We start from the raw sequence: 14,261 nt of genomic DNA on the forward strand, positions 1-14,261 counted from the left end.
AGACTCTTAATCTCAAGGTCTCCGGTTCGAGCCCCACGTTGAGCAAGATGCCTGCATTGCAGGGGGTTGGACTAAATGATCCTTGTGGTCCCTTCCAATTCTACGATTCTGTGATTCTAACAAAGTATTTATGTTAACCTGGAAACACGAGAAAAAACATGGCGGGGGGAGCAGGGATAACTCTGGGAGGACAAGCTCCCCCTGTAACATGTTCAAATGCTGGGAAGAAAACACCAAGTGCATGGTTTTCCATTTGACAGTTGCAGCTCAAGCTGTGACCCCCTACCAGGGGTGAAAATTGTGCTCTGCAAGTCGCAATGACAAATATGCATCTGTTTGTGACCAGTCCAGTCTCAGCTGTTTAAGTTTATTGCAATGACACCATGAGAAGAACTAAGAGACAACAATGGAAATTTTTTACTGAGCACCACAATGTCTGTAATTACTTGCAATACATAACAGCATGCTCTAGCATTATATTTTGATGAGTTAACTGTGGGGTTTTGCGTAGGCAGAGAGAGGCAGTCTATCTGCAGTGTCTATCCTACTCCCTCCTTATTGACCTAGCCATATTTCGATTTGGTATCAAGATAAGAGTTTGGCCCAAACCATGCCACTTTTTTGGCCCAAACAAAACAAGATATAATGGATAAGAATAAGAAACATCTCAACAGTCCTGCCATTAGAGGTCATTATTGGAGCTGAAAAAAATAAACGTAACCATTCAAGGACTTTGCTCCCATAGTGATATTATCTTCAGGCAGAACAGACAGATGATTAAGCTTTTCAAACAAAGCAGGAGCCCTAAAGACAAAGTCACAAGACCCATTTTTAGCTGGCTTAGTCTGCTAGCGTGTGGACCAGCAGTGCTAGCATGTGGAGAAAACTTTTAAGAGTTTCACAGATGAAACTCTTTCGGATGAGAGCTCATTGTAGGATCAGTGTTACTTATGCACACAAGTTATTCACAGCATCCATACAAGATAAATAAAAATGCCAGCTAGTATTCCCCCCACCCCAATTTAGTTTCCCCTTACCATGGAAAATTGGATAACTAAAAAAAACCTCTTTTACATCTGCAGTCACTGCTGATGTGGCAGCTTCTTAGCATATTATTTTTGTTGAGCAGTTTGCTACCAGTGTGGTGACGTTTCAGTGGGTGGCCTCCATTGCTGCGCTCCAAATTTCATTTGCTTCTCAGCTGAGCACAACCTACCCATTTTGTTTCTGGTGACACAAGCAGGCTACCTAAAGTTGCTGGTGGTTGAACCTTTGACCTTTTGCATGCAAGGCATGCATTGTACCACTAAGGTAAGTTCCCTACCAGATATATGCTCTCCCCTTCCAAGTAACCATACATTGAACTGGACTACAAATCAGAAATCAATTATGGCAGGAGTAGGAGTGGCGGTTATGTGGAACTAAGCTTTGACCTAAGAGCCCCCAGATGTTGCTGGACTACAAGTTCCATCAGCACTAATCCTTGGCAGTGCTGGCTGAGGCTGATGGGAAATGGAGTCCAACAACACCTGTAGGTTCACAACTTGCAAAACCCCTGACATAAGGCGTTAAGGACTTGCCCAAGAAGAGCAACTTGTTGAGCTCACACCCAGGGCTGATATTATTATTAAGGCCAACTAGATAGCCACCTAGGGCACAGACCTCAGAAGGAGCACAGTACTAACCTTTGATGGGCACAGTTTTTGTTATATCTTATAAATTTCTGATTTTTTAAAATTTTTAATTTTGAAGAATTTTATCATTTATGAAGTACCAGTAATTAGTACATTAGAATTAACTCGTGGGCTGCAGAAGTGATGAGGGTTTTCAACAAGTTTTGATAGATGCTACTGAGATTGCAAAGGAACTAGAAATACTACCAAACTTTTGAGAAAGAACAAGTTAGAAAAAGGAGAAACAGCAGCAGTTTAAATTTGTGGCCCAAGAAAAGGAACTGCAAGATCCGAAGCAGATATCCAAAGTTAGGTTTCTGCTATGCTGTCTCACAACACGACCATAACAGCCTGTTGAAAACAGATTCCAACAGCCACCACACTTTAATTCCCTATTTGGCTTTCTCTGTGATATATACAGTATATATATATATATATAAATCAAGATGTACTGAAGGCCTGCAAGAATTTGGAGAAATAACTGATGCTCAATGGAAACAAAGTTATGGATGCTGAAGATCTGTGCTGTGGACCTATACAGCAATAGCTCGAAAACTTTCAAGAGTCTATGCTTCTTCTCTTCATACTACAACAAAAACTCCTGGATAATGTGCTCAACGTTTCTAAACAGTTTTGGATTTGAGAAAGATAATCAGTTTGCTGTTTCACCGATTCTTGCAATTTAAAATAAACTTAGCAGCTTCAACGGTTGTGCTTCTCATTTCTTTTTCCTGCAAGACATCTGTTTCTGAAAACTGAAGTTAGCAAATATGTTTTTTGGGTTGTGGAGATGTGCCAGTACTGTAGTTAGCCTTGCCTAGGGTGCCAAATAGCCAGGCCCCGGTCATGCTTACACACGGTCCGAGCGTGTTTATTATTATTATTATTGTTATTATTATTACCCCGCCCATCTGGCTGGGTTTCCCCAGCCACTCTGGGCGGCTTCCAGCAAAATATTAAAATACAATAAAGTGAAATAAATGAAAGAAGCGCCGTCACAATCCTCCACTGATGCCCAATTCTCGGGGGACGACCGTCCACTTGAGCAGATTCGGGAAAAGCACGGGAGGAAGGAGCAGACGTCGCTGCGACCAGAGGAGCGGGGCTAGAGAAGAGAGCGCCGAGGGGCGACGATGCCGCCGCTGCAGCCACCGCTTCCTTCGAACGCGGCAGGCGCCTGCAGGAAGAGCCGTTCGCCGCGGAGCAGCCAACCCGCGCTCACCTTCCCCCGCCTCGCAGGCAAGCCGCCCGCAGCAGCCCTCGCGCGGTAAGCGAGCTTCGCGCTCTCCACCCGCTTCTCCTCCCTCCCTGCGGCCAGGCGACGCCTCGCGAGCTTTCCGCGCCTACCTCTCGCGAGAGCAGGGGCAGACGGCCGGCCGGGGCCTAGTAGCAGCAACAGTTGCCGGCGAGAGGCGGCGGTGAGGGGGAAGCTCGGCGAGGCTGGAGCCCCGGCGTCGTGGGGCGCAGCAGGTGAGGAAAGTGGGAGGGCGGCGGGAGGCCCTTTAAGCTTCCCCCCGGGGGGTTGTTTGGGGCAGAATGGGAGGGTCGGGGAGACGGTGGTCGGCAGGCAGAGGCAGGACAGCGGGCGGCGGCCACCGGTTGTTTTCTCCCACGGAAGCGAGTCTGAGCCGGAGATCCGAAGCGTCGCGGTGGCAGCCAGGTTGGGGCAGGTGGGCGCTGCTCGTCTGTCCTGGCGGAGGGTGGGTGGCCGTTACCAGGGAGGTCTATAAAATGAGGAGGGTCAGCGGTTGTTGGGAAGCCGGGTACGTGTGGTGGTGAGTGCCGCGTGGTGGTATTAAGGTACGGTTGTGTGTGTACACGCGCATACCTGACAGTGTGAGTGTATGCGTGACGCGCGTCAGATGCGCGTGTATCTGCGTCTACCTGACAAGTGCGGCAAGACAGGTTTCTCTAGGAGGGGGGTATCTGTTTTAAAACCCATGTGGACCACAAAGAGTTGCGAGGAAGGAAGGGCGGGATTGAGGTGGTGGTGGTTGTTGTTATTATTATTATTAATTTATTTATAGGCTGTTTACGGCCTCGTTCATGGTGATTCCCGGTTCCCAGTGCCCTCCTTCCTCTCCTGGTGCTCTTAGCGTTTTCACCGACGGGCTTGTTGGGCGTATGGCTGCTCCCACAGAAGTGCCTTGTCACGGGTAGCTCACCTTTGCCCCCTTCTTTGCCACATCCTGCCCTGCCCTGCCCTTCTGGAAAGGTGTTGGGGGGCATATTGGGGAAAGCCCGGGATGAGGAGGTGGAGAGGTTGTGTGTGTGTGTGGGGGGGGAGAATTTTAAGAATACAATACTGTACTCAAAAAAGTTGGACTGTTTTGAATCTTTTAACGGAAAGCATAGATTTATGGGAAAAGTTGCCTTGTAATTTTCCCAATATATGTGCTGCTCTTTCTGTAGCTTATTCTGACTTTGGTGTTCCAAAGAGAGCAGGCTTAAAATATTTCTAATGTTTACTTGGGAAGATAAGGGATGTTGTTTGTGCCACAAATCATTTACAGTGTCGTTTGTCGGTTTTTTTATTACTATTCTTAGAGTTGGCTACCAGTACAGGAGAATGCAGTTGGGTCCAGTAATTCCGGTATCCCCATATCTGTCACATCACTCGTTCCAGACTTATCATTTATTCTTTTATCCTTGTGTCATTCATGTAACTCAGTTGGTGCCACTGTTTTTGTTTAGTATTGTATTTCAGTATTTTGAAAAATATTTTCTAACAATACTTTTGATGTCATGCCACATACCTTCTTTATAAATTGTTGTTGTTGGCATCCGTCATCTGACAAAAATTAAATTCCAACAGATGGTATTTAGCCAGTTTCTTTCTTTTGGAAAGGAGTTATTGGTTCACATAACATGGTAAACCAAACCTTGGCTTAGCTGACACACTGCACTGACTTTAGGACTAGGAAGGAACAAAGTGGTTACAATTTCCTCTCCTCTCCAGTAGCCTACACATTTCTGCTAAGCTGTGGTTTGGCTTGTGTGTGAATGTGGCCATTTTGTCAGTCATTTTATTCTTGCAGTGTTAAAAGTTTTAAACCATAGATACTTAAGACATGTAAAATGTTTGAGTACTTTTCTTATATTTCAAAACAATTTGGGTGTATTAATGGACTTGTTCAAATATATACATACTTAACTTAGATTTGTATTTAGGCTATACACTTCATGGAAAATAATAGAAAGCGTCTCAGACTAATCTACTGGATTGTAACATGACAGTAGATTATGGATGACATCCAACCCTAGTCATATTTTGATTTCAGTGGGTCTGCTCTGAGTACAACTAATATTGGATATCGCCATTAATATTTTAAAAAATGTTATTCTTGCCTAAATAGAGATTTTAAGCCTCATTAAATCTGTGTGGTGCTTCAGTGAGACACCATGTATCTTTTGTAGTATAAACATCCCATTTTATTGTAAAACAGTTAGCACTTATGATCCTGGAATTTTACACAACAGGCCTTTATGTTTTCTTATCTGCTCTGCTTCTTCAAAACCTACAACTTCATTATTTTCCTTTCACAGAATATTTGCAACTACTAAACTAGTATGCTTTTTTTTCTTCTTTTGCCTTACTTTGGGAGATGCTCCATCACAATTTTTCATTAATTTGTCTCCAGCCTCCTCCAACAATGCCCCCTTTATCATAGTAATGTAGAACAGTGTTCTGGCTTCGGTAAGTAAAAGGAGAGACTTAAATCTGGACAGAAACAGGAATATATTTATGAGAGCATTTTAATTATGTAAATATCAGTAGGAAGAATGTGATTCCTAGAGGCATTGGGCATAAAGGCAAAATGTCCATAATTCTTAAAAATAACTACATGCTGCTGTGAATTATTATTATTATTTATTAAATTTGTTAGTCACTTTATGTTGCCTAGGGCAACCCAAAGCAACTTACAGACAAACAAGCAAGACAATAAACCCCACAGAGATACAATAAAACCAAGAGGAAAATTAAATGCTGTACATTAAAAAATCCCACCCACTCCTAAAAGGCCACAAATAGTTAAAGTCCTGGTTACAGAGGAAAGTTTTTGCTTGGTGCCAAAAGATATGTAGTGAAGGTGCCAGGTGAGCCTCACTGGGGAGAACATTCCATAAACAAGGGAGCCGCCGCAAAAAAAGCCCACAGAACAGTTGCCCCCCTCCAGACGTCTTGTAGAGGGGGCACATGAAGAAGGGTCTTAGATTATGATTGCAGGGTCTGGGACAGTTCATATGAGGAGAGGCAGTCCTTGAGGTATTGCCAGCAGTTTGAATTTGGCTCAATTGCTAACTGACAACCAGTGTCACTATATGCTAAACCGTCTTGCCCTGGTGAGCATCCTGGCTGCTGAAGTTTCTGAACCATCTTCAGAGGCAGCCCCATGTATAATGTATTGCAATAATCTAACCTAGAGGTTACCAGAGCATAGCTGAAAGGTGCAGCTATCGCCACCAGCCACAACTGATGGAAGGCGCTTTGTTGCCACCAAGGCCACCTGAGCCTCAAGTGACAGCTATGGATCCAGAAGTACCCCCAATAATCTTAGCAGGTGCCACAATATTGGTAATGCAACACATTTTGGCTGCTCAGATCTTTAAAGTATGCCTGTAATTTATTATGTATTTATAACCTGCTTTTCAATAACCATCATAAAGTGACTTACAAAATGCAACCAACACAATATAGTTTAAAACATTTAAAACGTCTTCATCATAACATAAAAAGATATTTGAAAATTAGCTGTCCCAGGAACACAACAGTTAAAGATGTGATATTATAGTTTTAACAATGGTTGTTCAGTTCTTTATTATTGTGGAATGTTTTAAATGGCATTTTAATTAAGTTGTAAGCTGCTCTGTGCTTCTGTTTGTGAGGAAGGTTGGGATAGATAAAAAAGTAAATAAACATTACTAAAAGCTAGCACATAACCTCAACAAATACCTAAATACACAAAACCAAACCACAGTATCACTTTCGCAGCTCAGTTTATATTAATCACTGAAGGCCTTGGAAAACAAATGTGTCCTCCCGGCCCACTTAAACGGGATGTCATGCTGTTAAACATGACGAAAACTTTCATTAAAATAGAAAACCAGCTATTAAAATTTTTACTTTGTGAAGGTCCAAATGGATATTTGGTAGAACTTTAGACAATGACTTAAACTGGAAAATAAAATAAGGTGCTGTTTCCTAAAACTTCAACATTACACTAATGTACCTTAACTAGTGTAAGCTCCTCATTATTCTGAAGCAGCAGAATGCTTACCACCCCTCCTTCTCATTCCATCAGTTGTCTATATATCACAGTGGAACAAATAAACTGCTAATTGATAAAAGTTCTCCAGAGGAAGTTTCTTGACATAATGTAATTTCATGTGCAAAACTATGTCATAAAGTGTCAGTTATCTTGTATGAAAGCCATGACTTGAACCTAGAGAAGTTTACTCCATCAGACAAGCCTATCTGGCCCCAATCATCTATTTAGTACCGTGGGACAGGGAGGGTGATGACATGTAAGAAGAAACAAGGAAGAGAGAATGTGAGGGTAAATGGGGAAGAGATGTGTGAAGATGAGGACAGATGAAAAGGAAAGGGGAAGAAGAGTCGGGTAACTAACCCAAGATTTGCTGGGATACGAGAGTTTGGATTTGGCAGATCTTAGTCTTTCCCAGTTGAGTCAGGTAGATTTTTAATTTTTATTTATTAAATGGTTATATCTTCTTCCAAAGATCTCAGGGCACTTCACAGCATAAAATACAAGATAAAAACACAAAATACATAATAAGGACAAGAAAAACAAACAAACCAATAACCCACAAGCACATTTGAAAGGATAATCAGCCAAAGGCTTTGTTGAAGAGGAACTTTCACCTGGTGCCTAAAGGTGTATCATGAAGGTGCCAGCCAAGCCTTCTTTGGGGAGCCACTGCAAAAAAGGCCCGTTCTTGTATTGTGTTAGAGGCACACTAAGATGGGCTCCCAATGGTGATTGCAGGCTCCGTGTCAGTTCATATGGGGAGGGGTGGTCCTTGAGGTATTTTGGTCCTGAGGCATTTAAGGCTTTATAGGTCAAAACCAGCACTTTGAATTTGGCCTGGAAACTAGTTGACAGCCTGTGCAATTGGGCCAGGATCAGTGTAATGTGTTCATACCGTCTTGCCCTGGCAAGTAGCCTGGCCATCAAATTCTTCACCTGCTGAAGTTTCTGAACCATTTTCAGAGGCAGTAATCTAACGTAGAGGTTACCAGCAAATAGACAACAGTAGTAAGGCTGATCTCACCCTGGCTTAGTCTGTGGCTCGGGCAGTGCAATTTATGCTGATGTAAGACCTCAAAAGGGGCATTCCAGAGTGTGGTAGAATGGGGCAAGGAGAAACTTATGCCTATTCTAAACATTTAGCTTGGTCATATTGTGTGACTTTGGGCTAAGTGCTCAGAACTGACCCACACACTTTCCTGCCGTTCAGGTGACAGTAGCCCCCCCCCCCCCCGAGCCTCCTGAATGGAATTTGGAATAGCAGCAAGTTCTGACATCATTGATTATGCTAGTTCAGATTACACCACCTACAATTAGGAGGAGGAGGATTATATTTATATCCTGCCTTTTCATACTGGGACTCAAGGCTGCTTACAAATTAGCAGAATATATACGTTTCTTTCTTTTCAACTCTTGAGTAGTAGTTAATCCTTACATTGAAACTTGTGGCCAGAGTTCTTGGTTTATCCTTTTCAGTGCATTTTCCACAAGAACTCCAATTTCTTTATGCTTACAAATTAGAACAAGACAGATAAAATTCAAAAAGCTAAGAACATATAAAAATAATCATTACAAATAATTAAACTCACGTAGAATGAAAACAATATAAAAACCAAATCTGTTAAATTACAAGTGATAAAATCAATAAAAACAGCACAGCACTATTAAAGCCCTTTCCTTAAAAAAGATACAGTAAAGTGGAATAAAGCATTGTTGCTTTGTTAATGCCCCATATCTTTCAGGTATTGTCCCTTCACTTGTTACATAGAAAGAGCCCAGAGTTTAGTGGTTAGCACACCAGCTAGTTCAAAATTCATTTATTTATCTACACAGTGGTGCTATCCATGCCTGTGATGGTGTACTTTACAGAGTTTTATACTGAAAATACAAGCCACTATCTGTTTCTTGGGGGAAATATAAATGTAGCCCTTGGGAAGATAAAGAAAGAGTGTGTGTCTTGATAATAAGAATCCAGGCAGGGAGGGAGAAGACTGAGGAGGAGCTTCCTCCATTGGAAAAGTTGTACAAAGATCTACCTATAAGAGCATTGACTTAGAAAAGTGTTGCAGAAGCCTAAGGCATAGAAGGAGTCCAGGGGGAGGATTGTCCCAGTTCTCAATGTCACTGATGCTGTCCTTGATAAAGCAGACAGACACCTTTATCCCATGACATGAGAATTGCAAAACCAATTTCAGGAAAACTCAAATTGTATAGGGAAGTTGTAAGTTTAAAGCAGTTTCAGTTCCTTGCATATTGTTTATTTGTAAGGTTCAACACAGTCAGCAAAATGGACCAACTAAAGTGGAGTGACCAGGAATAAACAGTCAGCTTCAATAGCCTGGAAGCAAGGGAAATGAAAGCCTTGCTTGAAATGGCCCTGAAAACAGATATTAGATAACGTCAGAGATGGTTACAGTTTCTGAAAGCTGTGGCATTTGCTAGTATTTGGATTTACATCTGAGCTAATTAGAAATCTGATAAGGTGAAGCTATGAAATGAGATCATGTCAGTAGCCTAATCAGTAGTACGCATATTTAAATACAGTGCTCTTTGAGCCAGAAGCGTAAGGCCTTCTGCCTAAAAGTTACACCTCTGCTCCTTCACATGATCGCACTTCTGATCCAGTTGATTGTCTCATTATTGGATTGATTTGATCTTAAATGTAACACATTGCTTCTCAGTCTAATACTGGTTCATTAAATATGATGGGTATGTAATATGACAAATATAACTTTTATGTATTTTTTAGATTATTCAAAGCACTTCACAGATTATTCAAATATACCTTACAATAACACTATAAAGTCAGTGAGTGTCATTCCCATATTGTAGAGATGGAACTGAAACTGTGAGAAGAGGAACTTGCCTTAGGCCACCTTGGGAATTCAGGCAAGTGAGGGTTGAACAATGGTCTTTTCAGTTCAGAGCTTCCATGTCTAATGATGATATTTGCTGAGTCTCTTCTTGTGGTTAGCATTTATTGAGATTAATTGTATAAATTACAAATTGAAATGAAAAGAATTAAGATTTTAATGAAGCCTTTATCATGACATTTCTCTCTAACCACTCTTGTCTATTTAGAGTATAATAGCAGAGACCCAGTATGTGTATATTAACAAACTACATTCTTTTTTCAAGTCAAAGGGAATTCAGGGCTATATATTTGTGATTCAAATACAGTCTGACAGTTAGGTAGAAACAACAGTTATACTCCTGTATAAATCTGCCTTCTTATGGTAGCTTCAGCAGAGAGACCTTGCCAAAAATGGCTTTCAGTATTATTACATGTACTATGAATTTGAGTCCTGGTTTGAGGGCTAATGGGTTCACAATTCTAAAAGGACGGGACTAGCCTTCCCTCCCTCTGCAGATTTCTTTTCTCATAGGTAAATTCCTTCTCCCAGAGCAGCCTTTGAATGCCTTCATACCTTGAAGGCAAAGTATGGAAGTGGCATTTGACTGGTCAAAACAACAAAAAGTCGACCCTTGGTCACTTGAAGGGTCACATACTTAAGTACTTAAAATGGTAATTTATCAGTAACAAACTGAAGTCAGTATGCTAATTATATAGTTTTGTTCTTCTTAGAAGCATAATGCATTTAGATTGGCAGATGCCTCTAAACTAGTACATTATTGATTTCACATATTACCACAACATGGTAAGTAGCCGACCGTCCAGATAACAATATTTTAGTGCTCAGTTGACAGCCTCTCCAAATCATGCAGGCTACCAGTTTTATTTCTTTCAAAGCCACACAGGACCTACTTGCTCTGTTTTTCTTACCTACCTTCATGTTCAGTCACAGCACTAAGTGAATGGATGATTTCCTATTTTTCTTGAGATGTTTTCTTCCCTTGATCTTCTCCTGCCCTCTATAGTCTTGATTCTTTTAAGTCTTGGATAATTTTGCGTTGCTCGGAGCTTCATTGTATATATTCTCTTGTAGACCAAAGAAGCAGATTGTTGGTGACTTCAGTAACTACTTGTTACATCTGGTTTGGCTTTGAAATACTTCATAAGGGTTTTTTTAAATAGCTCCGATGATTACACTGTCTAAAGAAACTTCATTCCCCTCCCCACCTCTGTTCACCTGTGCAAACAGATGATGATTTTTATGGGGATCGAAACTAGGACTATGCTGAGATTCAAAGTGTTTATCAGAATATATACTATTAGTGGGGAGTGCCCAGCACTGCCCAGATACAAATAAACAAACAAACAAACAAACAAGCACCTGCTTTTTAAATAGTGTAATTTGCAAGTTTTGGGGCTGTGTTTACACACATGTACACACGCACTGCCCTGGCTGTGGAGCACCTGATCTAGTACCTAATTGTTTTTTGGGGGGGAGATGGGCAAGCATGATGTTGAGCCAGCAAGTCAATAAACCAGTTTAATCTAAGCAAGCCTGAACCAGGATATTATCTCCATGCATATGGACATCTAGGCTGTTGAAGAGAAATGCTGTGAATATTCAAAAGCTCTGTATACATCCTAATTATTGGCCAGTATTCAAAGAACTTGACCCTTATCAGATAAACTGAAGGGCACTTTTGCCTTCTTTCAGACAATGAACTGAAAAGGTTTCATGGCAAAGCATAAATTCAAAACATACTTTGGATTAGGTGAGAGGAGGTACCAGCCATTCAAAGGAAATGGTGAAAACTTCCAGTGTTATATCATAAATGGGAGGCTATGAGGCCACATTTTGCTATCTGTCAAAGACAGATATTCCTATGACTCATGCATTAAAGAACCTAGAGTTTCTTGCTTAAACTGTTGATGCATGTGCAGTTAAGCATTTCTGTATGTACTATTAAAAGGTAATTAAAGAGGCTGCTATCAATGTTCCATGTCGGCAAACATTCATGCATATAATTAAAACTGACTTCCCATAGTGGAAATGTCTCTGTACCATTGCCAAGTTCAGGTTTTTTTGTTTCTAAAAGTCTTGTTATGTTGACTGTGTGGGTGCATGTGAATAAATAGCAAAATGCTTCTAATTTTGCTTTATTATTATTATAAATGGCATTTTAAAGGTCAATGCTGCTCTTTTAATGTAGGTTATGAGTGCTGGCTGTATGCTTTTCAGAGCAGTAGTGTGAGGAAGCTTGGAGTGGAATGGCAGGACGGCCTCATCCTTATGACAGTAACTCCAGTGATCCAGAGAATTGTGATCGAAAATTGCATAGTAGACCCCGTAAACTTTGTAAGCATTCAAGGTAGGTAGCACATATGCTGTATAGCATCTCAAAACTTTAATCCAAATTGATTCTGAAAAACTATTGAAAAGTTTGATACTCTCAGTAACAGATGATAAACATCATTCTGAGTTAATGTATCATTTTTTGTATCTTTATTGAGCTTGTTAATCACTTCTCACTTCTGCCAGCTGTAGCCATCTGAGAATGTGTAAAATACAGAATTCAGTTGACCAATTATTGATTATGTCATCTAAAACTTAACAAAAACACCGACCTGGGTAGAAAGATGTTAAATGAAACAAGTACGCCACTAGGTATAAATTATACACATCTAAGGCAATATATATGGTCAAATGAATAATCTGAATAACCATTGTCCTGTCAACAACACTGACTATTTGACATACTTGTCTAACTACATAATTTTTTCTTCTTCTATAACTTGACTCTTACTGTGCTGAACCAATAGGTAAAGGCATTTGATAGCAGAAATAATTGCTTTGCAGCTTGCATTGCCATAATAAAAAATGTTAAGCAAATTAACACCTGGCATCTTTGCATGTAATAACTTTAAATTTAGAAGTTCATATACATTCATTGTACTTCAAAATGATCCTCTCTGCCTCGCTGGGTATTGAAGTATTCATTGCAGAGATGGAAAAAGAAGTCTAGAATATTACTGGCAGAAGGTATCATTGCTACTTTAGCACTAAAAGCATGCTATTGGTTTAAGACTGTTAACAGGACACCTTAGAAGCCACTGTGCTTATATGCTGCCTTGATTAAGGTTACCAGACCATTCCCCAGGACAGTCCCCGGATTTACAAATCAGTCCCCATACAAAATCCATCAAAGTTGAAAAATATCCCTGGATTCATTGAAAAAAATCTGGTAACCTTAGCCTAGATGGCCTTAGTCAGCTGGTGTATATCGACAGAGCTGTCTGTGAATCATCTAAGAAAAGAATGGTGAGCAGGCATATTCTAGGAAGCCGCTTTCCAATTTGAAATTTGCTGTTTCTGGAAAAATCTACTCGGTCCTCAGCTCTGGGTGATTTCCAGAAGTGATAAAAAGCCCGATTTCAGCAGGCTTTCACTAGATGGGGATATGTTGGGTCAGCTGGAATAGCTTGTTTGCTTAATATGCACTGCAAAAAAAGTTGTTACTTACCCTGAGCCTAGGACATCAGGCTTGGTTCAAAAAGCTGAACTGCAAGCAGCAAATTCTGTTGTAACAAATCATGCAAGTAATACAAATGAAAATAAAATTGCATTATATGAATAAAAGTCATTGGCAACTGGGACGCAGGTGGCCCTGTGGGTTAAACCACAGAGCCTAGGACTTGCCGATCAGAAGGTTGGCGGTTCGAATCCCTGCGACGGGGTGAGCTCCCATTGCTCGGTCCCTGCTCCTGCCAACCTAGCAGTTCGAAAGCATGTCAAAGTGCAAGTAGATAAATAGGTACCACTCTGGCGGGAAGGTAAACGGCGTTTCCGTGCGCTGCTCTGGTTCGCCAGAAGTGGCTTAGTCATGCTGGCCACAGGACCCGGAAGCTGTACGCCGGCTCCCTCGGCCAATAAAGCGAGATGAGCCCCGCAACCCCAGAGTCGGTCACAACTGGACCTAATGGTCAGGGGTCCCTTTACCTTTAGCTTTTAATTGGCAACTAGCTTTGTTTTCTGATTTCTATACCACCTTTTATCAAAGGATCACAGGGTGGTTTACAGTATAAAACACAAAAATGCATGACTTTAGTTTTAAAAGTGTACATTTGGAGATAACGTTTAGAACAGAGAACATGGGTCATTATGCTGTGTTTATTTTTTGGAATATTATGGAAAATCTCACAACAAAATTGTTTTCAAGCATTTTAAGATCTCAAAAAACAAACAAACATTTGTTACCAAAGCTGGGTACAGGGCCATCAATAGCAAGTACTCTACTGCAAAACTATGGCATGCTCCCCTTCTAGACTCATTTGTGGAAGCTGTTTGCTAGAGAATTAAATACTGGATCAATCTTGTATTATTTTTGCAACTCCCAAACACAGTGGCGTAGCGTGGGGTGTGCAGGGGGGCCCCGGCCGCACCGAGCGCAACATCTGGGGGTTAGG

The 14,261-nt window shown here is 41.1% G+C and overlaps 1 protein-coding gene across 5 annotated transcripts in view; it reads left to right on the forward strand.

The window, feature by feature from the left end:
• The first annotated feature begins 3,009 nt into the window (after nucleotides 1-3,009).
• BTBD10 (BTB domain containing 10) overlaps nucleotides 3,010-14,261 on the forward strand; it is a 28,896-nt gene continuing 17,644 nt past the window's right edge. Inside the window, exons 1-3 of one of the 5 annotated variants that reach the window (XM_081926930.1) lie at nucleotides 3,070-3,143; nucleotides 5,315-5,370; nucleotides 12,008-12,166. In XM_081926930.1, coding sequence (XP_081783056.1) covers nucleotides 12,066-12,166 — 101 coding nt within the window. In that variant the 5' untranslated portion in view covers nucleotides 3,070-3,143; nucleotides 5,315-5,370; nucleotides 12,008-12,065. Of the gene's footprint in view, nucleotides 3,144-5,314; nucleotides 5,371-12,007; nucleotides 12,167-14,261 lie in introns of all 5 variants that reach the window. The other 4 variants (XM_081926929.1, XM_081926933.1, XM_081926931.1 and 1 more) reach the window with 4 other exon arrangements.

Source organism: Podarcis melisellensis, assembly GCF_964234715.1.
Source record: "Podarcis melisellensis genome assembly, chromosome: 1".
NCBI lineage: Eukaryota > Metazoa > Chordata > Lepidosauria > Squamata > Lacertidae > Podarcis > Podarcis melisellensis.